At 34.9% G+C, this 15,756-nt stretch overlaps 1 protein-coding gene across 4 annotated transcripts in view; it reads right to left on the reverse strand.

Annotated features, from left to right (window-relative positions):
* SLC4A7 (solute carrier family 4 member 7) overlaps positions 1 to 15,756 on the reverse strand; it is a 121,253-nt gene that overhangs the window by 37,517 nt on the left and 67,980 nt on the right. For 3 of the 4 annotated variants that reach the window (XM_079933425.1, XM_079933424.1, XM_079933423.1), the window contains exons 6-10: positions 14,049 to 14,237; positions 6,226 to 6,341; positions 4,195 to 4,352; positions 2,519 to 2,606; positions 737 to 883 (exon numbers count right to left, since the gene is read on the reverse strand). In XM_079933425.1, the coding sequence (XP_079789551.1) occupies positions 737 to 883; positions 2,519 to 2,606; positions 4,195 to 4,352; positions 6,226 to 6,341; positions 14,049 to 14,237 (698 nt within the window). Of the gene's footprint in view, positions 1 to 736; positions 884 to 2,518; positions 2,607 to 4,194; positions 4,353 to 6,225; positions 6,342 to 11,218; positions 11,588 to 14,048; positions 14,238 to 15,756 lie in introns of all 4 variants that reach the window. The other variant, XM_079933426.1, reaches the window with a different exon arrangement.

Raw genomic sequence — 15,756 nt, forward strand, 5'->3', positions numbered from 1 at the left:
TGACTAATTACAGAAATGCAAATTAAAACCACATTAAAATACCAGATATAGTAAGATAATGATACCTATCAGACTGACAAATATCCAAAAGTTTGACAACACACTGTGCTATTGAGGCTGTAGGGAAACAGGCATTCTCATTCATCACCAAAATGAGTCCACAACAGTTCAACCTGAAGAGGAGATTCTGGTAATATCTGCTAAAATTATAAATAAATTCCCACGTGAGCCAGCAATTTTATTCGCGTGAATCCATCCTACGGACAGACACATCTGCACAAGACTAAAATGGCAATATGAACACTACGGTATAGTTTGTAATAGCAAAAGACTGAAAACAACCTGCACCAGAAACAGGACAAACTATGGTGCATCCATACTGGAATAAAACACAGCTGTGAGGAAAGGAAGAAGGAGTATTTCTATGATTTCTTATGATCAGATCCCCAGGAAATATTGTTACATGAGAAAAGCAAGGTGCAGAACACTACAAATAGGATGTTAACTTCTGGTAAGAAAGAGGAGAGAACAAGACTATATGTTCATATTTCCCCGTACTAAATAAAAGCTGGAAGGATAACAAAAAACTAAAACAAATGGTGACCCACAGGAGGTGGGGACGGGGGTAAGAAGGCAAACAGGACACAGTGGGGAACAACTTCTTTGAGAGTAGTTCTTCATATAGTTTTTGAGTTTTAAAAATGTATAAACCAAGAAGTACTGTGTGGATTCTCACCTGAGAAGGAACGCTCTTCGGCGGCTCTATGCGTATGGAAGGGTCCCACTCTCCTGGAGGTAGGACAGTCACTTGATCTAAAAATTCATCAATTCCAGATAGGAGGTCATTTCTGTCTTTTGCTTTATAAGCTACATCATGAAAAATCTAAAGAAAAATACATATATTGAGTAAAAGGATTGTAAAGCTGAAAGAAAATTCTACACATAGTAATCCACTTTCGATATCATAACTCTACATAATTACCTTAACTCTTGTTCCCACTCTCGCTAATAACTTTAAAAAATAACCCACTATTAGTACTACCAGATGAATTAAGAGTAACAAACAACAAAAGAAACCAGTGATGTGTTAATACACAACAATTTTTAAAAAGAATATTTTACTTGGGAAATAATAAATACAGAATAAAATAATACTGTAGGTGCATCATTTACTTTTATGACATTTTAATGTCATTTATCCTAAAGGAATAATCATGGGTATGCTAACAATCTTACTTAAATAACTAATTTGATCATTTATATTTACTGAGTGCCTACTATTTGGCAGGCACAATTCTGAGCACTATGGACACAGATATGGCAAAGTCCCTACACTCAAGAACTCAGGGGGAAAGACAGTGAAACAGGTAATTACATAAATACACAACTGTAGGTAATAATAAATGTGCCTATAAAAATAAAGCAGGGTAAAGGAAGGGAAGCTGATGGGGAAGAACTGGGTGGCCAAGGAAGGTCTCTTAGAGAAGGAAACACTACAGGAGAAATCTGTCTGAAATGAGGGACAAAGCATGCATAGGGTGGGGTGGAGGTGGTAGAGTGAGCACTCAGGCAAAGGGAAGAGCAGCAATGTCCAGGGGCAGCAGTGGGCATAGCACATCTGAGGAACAAAAAGGAAGCTGATGTGGACGGAGCAAGTGGTAGAGAAAAGGTGACTACTCAGTCATAGCATGTAAATTTCCAAAAAAAAAAGCGTACAGAGGCTAGATTAGGCAGACCCTATTAAGACAACGGTAAAGATTTTAAATTTAAACAAATATACAATAGGATGTCATTGATACATCTGGATCAAGGAAATGATTTATTCAAATCTGCATATTACTGATAGTACAGAGGAAAATACTGTAAGAGAAAGGTCCATATGATCCACTTTTGTCACCAAAGAAAAGAAGGTAAGAGAGTCTAAGCTGGAGGGAGAAGTGATGGTGCAGATGGAAAGGAGATGGTAGATTAAATGCAAAATACACAGAAAAGGTAAAATCAATTAAATCTGGTTACTGACTGAGACAGAACAGAGAAAGGAGGTCAGTTCAGACATGTGGGGTTTCAGATGCCTTAGGGACACAAAGCAGAGATGTCTAACAAGTACCCGACTATAAAGCTCTCTCCCAAAGAGACAAAGTCCTGATCAATACAGGCCATGGTCAAAGATGAAGTCCGCAAAAGCAAGAAATTATAAAGAAAAAAGGGGAAAACACAAAGTCCTGAGGAAAACCCAAAGAACCAATATCCTGAAATGCAGGATGAAGAAAATTTCAAAATGTCAAGAAGATGGTAAATAATTTCAACTTGGGGTGGGGGGGGAGGGAGGAAACCAAACAGTATCCACTGATCCCTGACAGAAAGGTCCTAAAGACCTTGCAAAAGGCAAATAGTGAATATGAGATAAAATAGTAAAGACAAACAAGGACAATTTTTTAAGCTTCACTATGAAAGGAGAACTATAATATGCATTATATGCTTTTTAATTAGTGTCCATGTCAAAGGGCATTTTAATTACCTCATCCGTCATGAGAGTGGCTATTGATCTTCCAATTTCGTGGTACTGTGGCGCCTTGCCTGCAGGACCCAATAACAGAAACAAAAACCTAAGGAAACATGAAAACACAGATTTAAACATAAACAACATACACACATAAATCTAGGAATCATAAAGAAATCATTCAAATGTAAACACAGAAACAACACTCAGACCTCTTTTCCGTCCTCACACACCAATGGCTGAAAAGAGGATGGAACTCTATTCAGATGAAAACAGATCACAAAACTACGAAAGGCATTCATAAATAACTTTCTACCAAGTTATTACTTTTCATCTTCCTTAGAGTAAAAAAGTACTTAAGGAATTGGTGTTTTACATTAAAAGTTCCCATCTTCGATATCCTTTTGAATTTTGAGTAACAATTTTTTCTGGTCTGTACTGATGAAAAAAAGTAAATTAGTAAATAAAGTGAATACTAATCCCATTTAAGTATTTACTTTGGCTTAATAAAATAGCTAAGAGTATGCACAAGAAATCCATGATCCCTCAAACTACAGTCTGGATAAAGACACTAATGTGGTAAATATGGGACTAATCCCTTTGGAAGGAAAAGCATTTTTATTTACAACTCCAAATTTAACATCAAACCTCTTATTATTTGATTTTAATTTATTTATAGTGACTAAATAAAAATTACTTAACTTCCTACTTAGTTATATCATTGTTCACACTACAGTAAAATATTAATATTCACAATAATCCAAACTGGAAGTATTCAGCTTCCTGCTTTGTAAGAATTTAAATGTGAATCTATGAAATTATTCTTCTCATTTATCTTAATACTATACCGTTAATGCAATTCAGTAAAGCTTATTAAGAACTGGCACATATATTTCAATCAAGCTGCAATTAATTCTTCTTGTTTACTATTATATGAATAAGAAAAAAATATTTTTAATTATTCTCATTTGTAATTAAGTTTATACAATCAGTAGCTAACAAATTGATAACCCTTTATAACACAACTTGCTAATTCGTAAGGATATGACCCCCATTTTAATTTTTACTTATAATGTATACTGAACAGAAGATTTGATCAGGTCAGAACAAAGCATTTTGCCTAATTCAGAGGCATTATTACATTTAATCAACCCTGTGAGGTACTGCTACCCTCATTTTACAAATAAAGCTTAGAGAACTGAAGTCTGGCTTGACCGTCCCACAAAAAGTGGCAGAGCAAGGATTCAGTTCCATTCTCTCTGACTTCAGTGCCTGCACAGAACATACTATGTCTAAAATGATGAACTGTTTTTTAAACCAAGGCTCCCAAGATACCGCACTTCTTGTAAAAATATAAATCCAATGTATTTTTTTTAATTTATAATTTGAGCTTTTAAATTTATCAATTTTTTAAACAGATCTTTATTGGAGCATAATTGCTTCACAATACCGTATTAGTTTCTGTTGCACAACAAAGCGAATCAGCCACATGCATACACATGTCCCCATATCCCCTCCCTCTTGAGCCTCCCTCCCATCCTTCCTATCCCACCCTTCTACGTCATCCCAAAGCACCGAGCCGATCTCCCTGTGCTTGCTATGCTGCATAAAGCAACATGTTCCTTCAGTGAATAAAATTTTTTAGATTTTGGACATTCTGGGAGAATGTAAATTGGAATTAACCCTCTCTTTACCTTGTAGGAACAGGGACCTCGGTCAGCCCTGAGAGAAGAACTGCAGGAGCCAGTCTCACAAACGCAATTATAGGTCTTTCCAAAAAATCCACCTCTCCCACCAGAACATTGGATGCCTCAGCTCCTGAAGGAATTTTTCTCATGAAATTCATATCAACCTAGTGACAAATAAGTAATAATTAAAAATAAAGTGTGCATGGTATTAATAAGACCAGAGGGAAATAGGAAAGAAAAGATGCTTTTAAGACTACTATTTGCTAATCAAAACTGGTGATCTAAAGGATGTAAAAATGCCAAAATTCTCACAAATACAAAAGACAAGTACAAAAAAGCAAGCAAAACACATCTACCAAACAATACTCCCAACTGTTTTACTGTCATAGTCTTTACTACTTCAGAGATCTAAATTACCAAACATACAAACTAGAGAAAATTTTCAATGAATATAGCAGTATTCATTAAAAACTATTAAAGACAAAAATATAGTTCACAAGCTAACAGTGGTCCATGAAATTATACACAGTGCTAAAAATATTCATTTAATTATTATCTATTGTTTAATCTTAGAAATCAATTAGTTCCTTTATATTTTATATATTTTTATAAGTCCTTTTTATTTTAAAGAACTCTGGGCATCCCCCAGTATTCTCATTAAGCGGGAAAAGTTATGTTTATTTAAAACTAAAATAGCCATAATTGGTATACATATATGGTAGTGCTATATAATCAAATTCAGTTGTCTGTGTATAATTACAAAGAAAAGGTTACGAGCATAATATCAAAGTATGGCAACTTCTTCGTTTATACGCAGTTTCACACAAGGCACTAAACAACCACTTACAGGGCTATCTATTAAAATAAAACCAGCACTTACAGCGGGCCTCTTGAGTCCCACACCCAGTGTGCCACAACTACAGTGCCAGGAGGCAGACTCCTGCCCAACAGGAGATAAGGAGGTGTACACAAGGACAGACCAAGTAAAAAAAGGAAAACTGTGACAGAGGAACAAAAGTAAATGGCATCTGCCATGTCTAGAGGAGATCTATAACTTAAACTATAGTAATTTATTCGTTGCAATTTAGTTACTGAACACTTTACACTCATCTGAAATAATTGGTGCACCAGTAAAAATATGATCGACTTAGAACAGTACAATGTCCCATAAGCAAGGCTTTTTTTTGGCAAAGCTTTTTATAATTTTAGAGCATAAAGCTCAGCAAAGCTATACCGCAAATCATCATTTAAATGCCTTTTCTGCAAAATGTGATTTATAGAATTTGCATCATAAGATTAAGGCTTAAAAGATGAATCTTAAAAGTCTGACATCGTATCCTATAGTAAATACCAATAAAAAAATTTACAATGGCCACAGGGGATCAATTATTCAGGGGCAGTACTCACAAAGTATGCTTTAAATTCAATTGTAATTTGAACTTGTAGTTTTTTGTCCTGTTCTTTTGAAATAAGTTCTTTTTATATTTCATTTAAATACTCGTCTACCACAATTCAAAATCATAGTTGAGATAGGTGAATTGTTTTTAAATCCATGCCTTTACCTTTACCTACCCATGGGGAAGCACCAATGTTTCCCAGTGACATTCCAGAAAGTACTGACACCATAAGACAATAATTCTGGGATCACATTACAGCCGAGAAAAAGCTGAATCATTACTGCTATAACATCATTACCAGAATTAATCTTTCTAGTAGCTCCAGAACAAACGACTGTAATTCAAAAGGTACTGAAGTTTCATGATATCTATGGGTAGGTATAGATGAAAATACCATATTATTCATGTATTCTTTTTTCAGAATTTCTAACACTAGTAAGATATAATGTTATTCAAGTGCTATGAGACTGTTACCTTTCTCACAATTTCTGATCATAAATTAACATATCATAAGCATCACATGCAGGTTTATAGGCACCAGTTATTAAAAAATTATTATAATCAATGTTAAGAAAGCCACATTGCTACAATTTTCTCAGTAAAAATGACTATGAAAATGTATAGTTAGTAACAGAATTACCTTGCTGAAGTCAACAGTACTATTTTCTCTGCTTCCTCCACTTCCATTACCTTTAATTTCTCCACTTTTACTATTGTCCAAGTTTCCAGGTGCAGACTGTGGAGAGGCCAAAATACCTGTATTTAAGAACAAACAAATTCCAAACTAGTAAGGAGAAAATTCACTTTGTAACCTGAATCTGCTCATATCCTGAAAGTGATGGTTTATTAAAAGCAAATGTGCTAGGTTAAAAAAAAAAAAAAGGTGCCAAGTGTTAGTACCATACCAGCAAGAGTAGATTAACATTTTAAGCAATAATGAAGCTATATATTTTAACATTTTAAATAATATAATTGGCATTTACAAAAATGGTGGCCTTTTGAAAAAAGAGAAAAAGTGAGTAGAAGGTAGAAGACCTGGGTCTGATCACCACTAGAAATACTTAGGGCATCCATTTTCAAGGTATCCAATAGACACATGAACTCCACATCATTAAGTTAGCTTAATGATGTCTAGCACACTTACATCAATAACAATATAAAATTTCTGATAAAACCTAAATGTAACTCAGAAAATGTTAAGAGCTACGTCAACTAAACGTACACGAATTTTGCCATAATCATCCCTAATCTTAACAGTTTCCTCAAGAATTTTCATTCTCTTGTGTGAAATTTATGTGCTGCCTACTGTCATTATTCCTAAGAAATATGTTAAAACATAATAGTAATGTTTTTACTATTTTAGATACACGTTCTATTAAATTAGCTTATTTGTATTACAAATGATAGAGATATGTTCATGCATTATGTATACTCATTTCAAGTAACACTCAGCAACAATTCACATAATAACATAAAAACACCCAGTAGAATATGATCAATCATTACCACTACGAATTTTGCATAAAGTTCAAATCTCAAAAATGTTTAAGTACTTAACACAGATTTCTACCATTAAATGTATCCAATTTTTTCAAAACACCCAAGACTTTTTAGTTCAAGAATACAGATTTAATATTACCCAAAACACTGAGTATCACAGGAGAAGATGCACTAGACAATTACAACAGTCTTTACTTTTAGTTTTAACTCTGCCACTCAAGACAATCTAGTGACCCACAGAAGTTCAATTAAATTGTTTGTAGTTAGATCCTATAAACTTTAAAGTTAATATTCGTAACTGAGTTCCAAAATTTTAAGCATATCAGATATATTCAATGCCTCTAAGGGAGTTTTCATTTTTACAGAATACAACATACACTAGTAACTTTAAGTCATTTGAGTTTACTGCTTAAACTTAGTGAAAGAAGACCTTTGTGATACCCACTTCTATGTTAAATATCTACGCTAGGATGTCACTCTGACCCAAAAATCTCAGTGTAAAAAGTATGTGCAATCCCCTTAGCCATGTGCTCATTCCCTAGAAGTATTAAACAATTCTGAAATAAAAACTATTTCCTAAAACTCAACTAATTTATCACCATTTTAGCCTCTTCTTTGAACTTTGTCCCTACACTTCCATTATAGAGTCCATTCCTTTATTAAAATACATGCCCAAGTGGAAAAAAAAAGTGAACCAGTATTTTTCAGTGGTTTCCACCAACTCCCACACAAGAAAATGAAGAGTATCATTAAGGCCCTGGCAGCAACTGCAATGACCATCAACACACACACACTGCTAACTACTAAATGCATCCAACCTGCAAACGTGTAACCAAAAAAAAACATAGGCACAGCTTCCCAGAACAGTCCCAGGCACCAGATTTTGGGGAGAAGAGTGGAATGGGGAGAAGGCTCTGGGGGAAAACAAGGATACAGTAGAATGGGAAGAAGAAATAATATACAACTCAATACTGACAAAGCCAGAAGAGATGACGTGAAGTCATGGGCTCACCTGGTCATCTTGAACCTGTTAAAGTCAGCATGCCAGGCACACCTTAGAGATCCCACCATCGCCTTCTCCATGCAATCCTTCCTACTCTCAGCTAAGTTAAAGCTATTTCCTCAAAAGGTTAAGGAAGTATCCCTGCTCCTACAGTAAATTCCTACAGCTCAGAATTAAATGAGTAAATTCCCCAAAATTAAAACTATCATTAGCACAAATAACTCAGAAGGACTTTACTTGCTTTGAGCAAAAGAAAAAACAAATATGAGTATGTATACAATCAGTACTGGGATTTAAAAATCATACCCTGGTAAATCTATTATTGTGCCTTACATTCTTTTTCTTAAAATAGCAAAGCTACCTAGAGAAACAGAAATCAAAGATATCAGTTTTCTGTCATTAAAAGTTTGAAAGTAGAAGTATTTGGAGCAGTGGTTCTCATCTGGGGAAGATTCTGCCCCCCAGAGACATCTGGCAACGTCTAGAGACATCTTTGGTTGTCACCACTAGGGAGTGTACTGGCGGCTAGTGAGTGGAGGCCAAGGGTGCTGCTCAACATCCGACAACGCACAAGACATCCCCCACCACAAAGAAGTGTCCACCCCAAAAGGTCAATAGTGCCGAAGGTGAGAAACACTGAGTCAGAAGACAGTTACAAACACTAAAAGTGAGTTACGTCTTTTACATAATTATTCTCCAAAAAATAACTACTGGGAAACACCACTTTCTTTTTTTCTTTTTACTACAGATATTCACAAATCATGACCCCGTGCCACAAAAATCTATGACATTAGTCTCTCAAAAATGATGCCAAGGCCACCTTCTTCATCAGACTTCAGGAAAACTTATAGAGTTTCCAGCTGCTCTAAGCAGCAAAGGTAACTAAGGCAAGGAATAATATAGAGTTGCCCCTATTATTGTAATTACATTCCTCCTATAAATGTCTTCTTAAACAGTAATTATGAGCTCTCCCTTTTCCTTAGAAATTCCCTCTTCCCTACGTTCTAATTTCTTTTCTTCAGAAAGGCTAATAAATCTCATGGCATACTTAATGGCAGAGGGGGAAATAATTTAATCATGTCCCTCAATTTTCAGTTAATTGCTCTTTTTATCCTCTTAACAACATGACCTAATAAGCCATTGTGAACCTGTACATCCCTTCCTTCCCATATAAAATTTATAGTCCCTTATCACTGATAACATTGAAACTGGTAAAACAAGAACTGTCCAGTATTACTGACAGATATAGGTAAAAACAAATGCAAGGGGAAGTAACTTTGAAGTCATTTTTGTTCAAGAAAAGTAGTAAACCTTGCTAGTCCTTTTTAATTAAAATAAGAATGTTTGTTATTTCTGAGTAATTATTTCTAGATTTTTTCTTTTGTTTAGTTACCTCATTATATAATACTCTATCTTTTCCACAGAGTATTAAAATTTACAATTAAATTCTATACTATAGATTTTGTTGTATGTGGATCTGGGTTCAAGTCCTTGCTCTGGTCATTTACGGTATAACCTTAACATCTCTAAGTCTTAATTTTCTTCATTTTACAAACAGCGATAACATGAACTCATCAAATTGTTAGACAAATTAGAAATATGATATTTGAAAAGTACACATCACTGTGTGTGACAACCTATGAAACAATGGTTACTATAAGTACTATCATAATTAATGTTACAATGATTTAACCATAAAACTTCTATTTTTTAACTTCTAAAAGTATCATCTTTTTTTGGCAACTACAATGAGCTTTGATTAAATGTATTTAGTATGTCTGGATACAGCCAATAAAGAGAAGGAGAGGCTGGTTGGTCATATACTGGTAGGAACACAGGATGTTTAGTCAGAGGACATGGGCTGTCACTTACTAGATATATGATCCAGGGGCTGAGCCTGAGTTTCTGAAAATAGGTATATCCACCCAACTTACACAAAATTTTATACACATCAAACAGGCTACTAACTATAAGCTACTATTGAAGCGTTACATATTATTCAGTGTTATGCAGAAATGTGATAATAATTATGTGATTAAAACCACTATAGTTAGTGTTCATATGTCACGTTGATGCTTAGCTGTCAGTAAAACATAGTCACTAAAGAATACTTTTTTAGGGCTTCCCTGGTGGCGCAGTGGTTGAGAGTCCGCCTGCAGATGCAGGGGACATGGGTTCGTGCCCCGGTCTGGGAAGATCCCACATGCCGCGGAGCGGCTGGGCCTGTGAGCCATGGCCGCTGAGCCTGCATGTCCCGAGCCTGTGCAGCGGGAGAGGCCACAACAGTGAGAGGCCCGCGTACCGCAAAATAAAAAAAAAAAGAATACTTCTTCATATGAATTGGGTAGAAAGATAAATATGTATAAATATACATATAATTAATATATAAGAGGAAAAGCCAAAATTATAATAATATATAATAACCCTTAAGTCAGTTACAAACCTTTTATGCACTAAGAAATAATTTTTCTAATTCACATAGAAATATATCCTAGCCACAACTATTGGAACTCTAGTCCTGAAAATTTCAAGGTGAATTAGGATTAAAAATAGATATGGCATTAAATAAAGGACAAGTAAAGTCTATGCCAAATTATAAAACTAGTCTTGAAATAATGATGATCCCAGGAGACAAAATGAGAAAAAGAACATTCAATTCTATTTTTTGTTAGGAAGGTTAAAACATACTGCATTCCTTGAACAAAAGCACCAAATAGTAGATAAAAGGCATATCACCTCATTTTACTTTATGTAAAACATGTGTTCATTCACCTTATGGAATGAAATGCACAAGAAGAGCCACCATTTTTTTAATCACGGCAAATTAAAAGATTACTTGTAAAAATGTCTACATTTTTTGAACCATTCAAATGCACTGACCTGTAAAATCTCAGTGAAATTTTTTGAAAAAAAAATTAAATTATGTGTAGTCTTATTTGGAGTCTTTTTAAAATTTTAAATAATTCTATCCTTCTCTGTAATATACTATAAAGAAAAAAACATGCAGAAGTCAAAATAAATTATAAGCATTATCTATGTATGCTGCTAAAGCTATGTGCTTGAAAGGCATTCCAAGTGCAAGTGATCTAGAGGCAGAAAGCACCACACATGGAGGACTTTGAATAGTTGCCTGAAGTTATGTCAACATTTTCCTCATTCTTCTGCTCCTGGCCTCGCAGTGCTTCTAAGTCTTCCTCAGGCGGATGAATTACTACTGTGGGAATATCGTCACTGGCAGGTGAAACCAGTAGCTCTGGGGCCTGAAGCTGCCTCTGCTGGGAACTTCTGGAGTTCAGGCGACTGAGCCTAGGGCTGGAAGGAGGACTGTTCTGAGGGGTAGGTACTGGGGTTGTACACTTCGAGCCTGCAGGGGTTCCAGCTCTCGAAGAAGGAAGAAGATGACTGAGAAGAAGAGATAAAGGTGATTCTCCTCTCAATGAAAGGTTTGAGGCAGACAGACCTGTTCGCAAAGAGTGGCGGGAGGCTGAAAGGCCTTCCCCTGAGATAAAACAAATAAATGAAAAGTGATGAAGTTCACTGCAGAAGACAAATGAGACACAAAATATCAATTTACACCATAAACTGCAAGGTTTAAAAAAGATCCAAAATTTCAAATTCATGCTATCAGGGTTAGTATAACAATCAGATTTTTAAATATTAGAAAATCACTGAAAAATGCCTTAAACTGTAATTAGTTCTCTGAAGGTGTATCCAAAAATCAAAACAAAAAATAAAAAACAATGCTAATGATAGATGGTCAGGGACGATATTCTGTTAGTAATGAGAATGTCCAATAGTGTGGCTTTAAAATTAAAGAATAATATCAATGGAAAGCTGCTGCTTAAAAAAATGATAAATAGCAAATCAGAATATAACACAAAAATAATCTAAGAAATAAAACCCAAAACAAAACTTAACAGCACTGATATTTAGTGCATTTTATCTACATTGCACCGAACCACTACATATTCTCTCATAAGAAAAGTCCACATTAATGGTATCTAATAATTCTTAACTTAAAGGTGATATCAATAACATTAAGCCAATAGGGCATCACCTACTGATAGCACTCTCAAGTAAAATTTAAAAACATAAGACATGTTATAGGAATTTTTTTTTTCAAAAGAGAAACGTCAATTTTAAAAGATACATATTCTTGAGCTCATTATCTGGTATTAATAAATGCCCTAAAATATGCTTACATTTCTAAGGCAGCAGATAAATTAAAACAAATACATACAATCTCTAACTTAACTAGCTAAGAATAAAGTATTTCTTACCAACAAGAGTGATGAGGAAGTTAAGTCTACAGTATTTCAAAACGTCAGGTATAGTTATACTTCAAAAACTTGTTTATTCTAATTAAGTGTGGCTTAATGGAATAACATTGTTTTTTCAGGAAAAGCATGAGAAATATAACAACCCCACATGATCTAAGTAATCAAAGCTACATGCTCAAGAGATCCCAGAAATATTAAAAATATGAACTTTTAATCCATAAACCACCACTATTTAGTTAAAAAATAAGCTACATGCAGAAAAAATTGTTAAATTACAACTATAACAAAATAATGAAATGCCCATGCTAAAATGGCATCTAAAAGAAAACAGGCGTTGTCTTATGATTAAAAGGAATCAACTGACAATTGGAGAATAATCAGGAACCACTGCATATGGGGAAGAAAGATTTAATATGGTCTCTCTAGGCAAACAAATTCACTTCACTGAAGTAGAGCATATGCAATACATGGAAAGGTGAAAAAAAGACATGACATAGATGGCTTGCTTTCAGATTGAACTTAGGTCCATAAGAGATTTCTTTCATTCTTAAGGTTCCTTGAATATAGAAAGGCACAATTTTAAATAGATTAAAGAGTTTTATTGGTCAAATGCTCAGAAGAAAATGGACTTAATTATCTTACACTGAGCTGCAAACGATAACTAAGTACTGTCAACTTTAAACATGTTATATCCTACCACCTGTGACTGTGTGCTTGTAGAACAGTTAAAAGCCATACGCTTTTCAGAGACAGAAAAGATGAGCAGAAGGATTTGTGGCCCATCCTCCACTCCTCTTCACTGTAATTCTCACAAGCCTTGGGTAATGGTAGCAACTAGAGGCAGCAGTGACCCTCAAAACCAGCTCCAATTCTTTGCAACTGGATTTTTCCAGTCACTGTCATCAGAGCATCTTTGAGACCCAAAACAGAACCCCAGTGATAGCATGCCAGCCTTAAGACAGTGACAGAGGTAAATGGCTACAAAAACACATTCTCCCCATGTCCCACATAACCCATGCTAGACCGTGAATGAGAGGGGAGAGCAGCAGTGTGTGGGTCTGTGCCATTCTCAATGGCTTGAAAAAATCAACTGCATCATCCCTAGCATAAAACAGGAACAAGCACAAAAACCTTTCACCAATTATGTAAATAAAAAGCAGTGAAATCAGCAGACCAACCCCAAAATACTTGCTTATGCCTAGCAAGTAAAGTATACTCAGGAGAAAAAAAAAAAATCTCCAGGAAAAATCTAATATTAAAGGCCCAAACACAAGACTTAAAATTTTCAAAAGATTAAATTTATAGATAATAATTTATGGCTCTTTTATCAAATATACAAGAATTCTTCAGCAGAAACAAAAAAGCAAGAAGGAGAGTAATTCAGGGTTACGTATAGTGTAGTGTTTAAATATTACCAATACTTATCCCATTTTAACAGAGTAAATGCTTAATTTTTTCATCTAAGTAATTTCTACAGATAATTCTGTCACGCTGTAAAGACATTTTAGAAATGAAATCTTTAAATGCACAAATTATTATTTTAAAGAGAATTAAAAAGATAAAGGCCTATGTAATTATCTAGAAAAAATATGTTTCTTTTCCTGAATGCTAATTGTAACACACTGGAATGCCATTAGTGTAGACGTGTTAGCAAAAAAGGAATGCCACAACTTATCTCACCATTCCTTTCAAGCAAGTGAGGGTCAGAATGTTTCTTGCCTATATCTGCAAAAGATCGAACAAGGGGAATCCGGCTGGTGAACCTTTTCTCATTCTGATGATGGTGCCTCTTCAGAAGGGCTTCTCTGACATTCTCTCTTATGGACTCGTCCAACTGGCCAGAGGCGATCATGTTGTCCAATACCATATCTAGGCAAAGAAAAAATACATAGATAACAATCATTTTTATTAAATAAACTAATACTTGGATGACTATAACACAGAATAAATCTTAAGTGAAATCTTACCAGAAAAATAAGATTCTTAAATAGCTCTAGAAAGTATCATTCTCTTCTAATATTGAATAATGGATGCATAAAGATAAATATGAACATTATCCAACAAAAATGAACATATTAATAGAGACCCTTATTTTAATAAATACTAGTATTTATTGAAAAGCTACTGTTATTCACCAATAACCTTCCTATATAGTTGAAGGTGCTTTACTGATGATACAATAAATTCTATTAAAATGGATATTCAAATATTGGCTTCCTAAGAAGTGAAGGTATTTTCTTGCTTCACCTCATACTTTTCCCCAAAACTGTAGATGAGTATCTGTACTCATTCATTCAATCATTAACTATTTACTGAGTACCTATTACGTGTTGGGAATATAGCAATTAACTAAGCAGATCAAGTTTCTGCTCTCACTCATCCACAGGTAGAAAAACCAGTGAGTAACTGAATAGATAAAATATGAAGTAATAAGTTTTAGAAAGATGACTATATCAGGCTGTGAGGGAGGTGTGGGAAATGGGGAGATTGATGGCAATGACATTTTATACATTACTGCGGTGCCTGGACTATTTTTTTTTTTTTTTTTTTTTTTTGAGGTACGTGGGCCTCTCACTGCCGTGGCCTCCCCCGTTGCGGAGCGCAGGCTCCGGACGCACAGGCTCAGCAGCCATGGCTCACGGGCCCAGCTGCTCCGCGGCATGAGGGATCCTCCTGGACCGGGGCACGAACCCGTGTCCCCTGCATCGGCAGGCGGACTCCCAACCACTGCGCCACCAGGGAAGTCCTGGACTATTTTTAATTTATAAAGGACATATAAATATTTTTTAAAAGTGGCAGTAACTTGATATAAAACAGTCAGGCTTTCAAATCTATGATAAGGTTCCTCTAAGAGAAAATTAGATCAACCTAGCAGGTAAACTCTTAACAGCAACACCATGACTACAGGCTACCATACAAATGAACACTGGATTATACATTTACTAAAATATTATATTGTATTACGTGATCATTAAAAGGCAAAGTAAGACATATTGAATATGTCTGAATTCAATATTCCTAATCCTACTCAGTTTTTCAGTCATTTATATAGAACAAGAAAGGACTTCCATAACTTAAAGATTTGCAGCACAAGGTCAAATCTATCAATCTGGTAATATCAACATACTGGTATTTCTAGCCTGAGAAATTCTAATAAATTTACGGTCCTCTTGAAGATCAAATACAATAGTTTTTTGTTTTTATATTGGACAATCTATAATGGTAGTCTCACTATCAAATTTATTACTATTGAACTTGATATTGGTTTTGAGCAACTTCAGTTAATGACCAAATAGCTTTATCACAGCTATCTTTTCCTTCTTTCTACCTCCACAGTATCCTTCAATTTTCTCTCCTTTGTTTCCATTGCTACTACCTACCAGACATA

This window comes from Stenella coeruleoalba (genome assembly GCF_951394435.1).
Source record: "Stenella coeruleoalba genome assembly, chromosome: 10".
Lineage (NCBI taxonomy): Eukaryota > Metazoa > Chordata > Mammalia > Artiodactyla > Delphinidae > Stenella > Stenella coeruleoalba.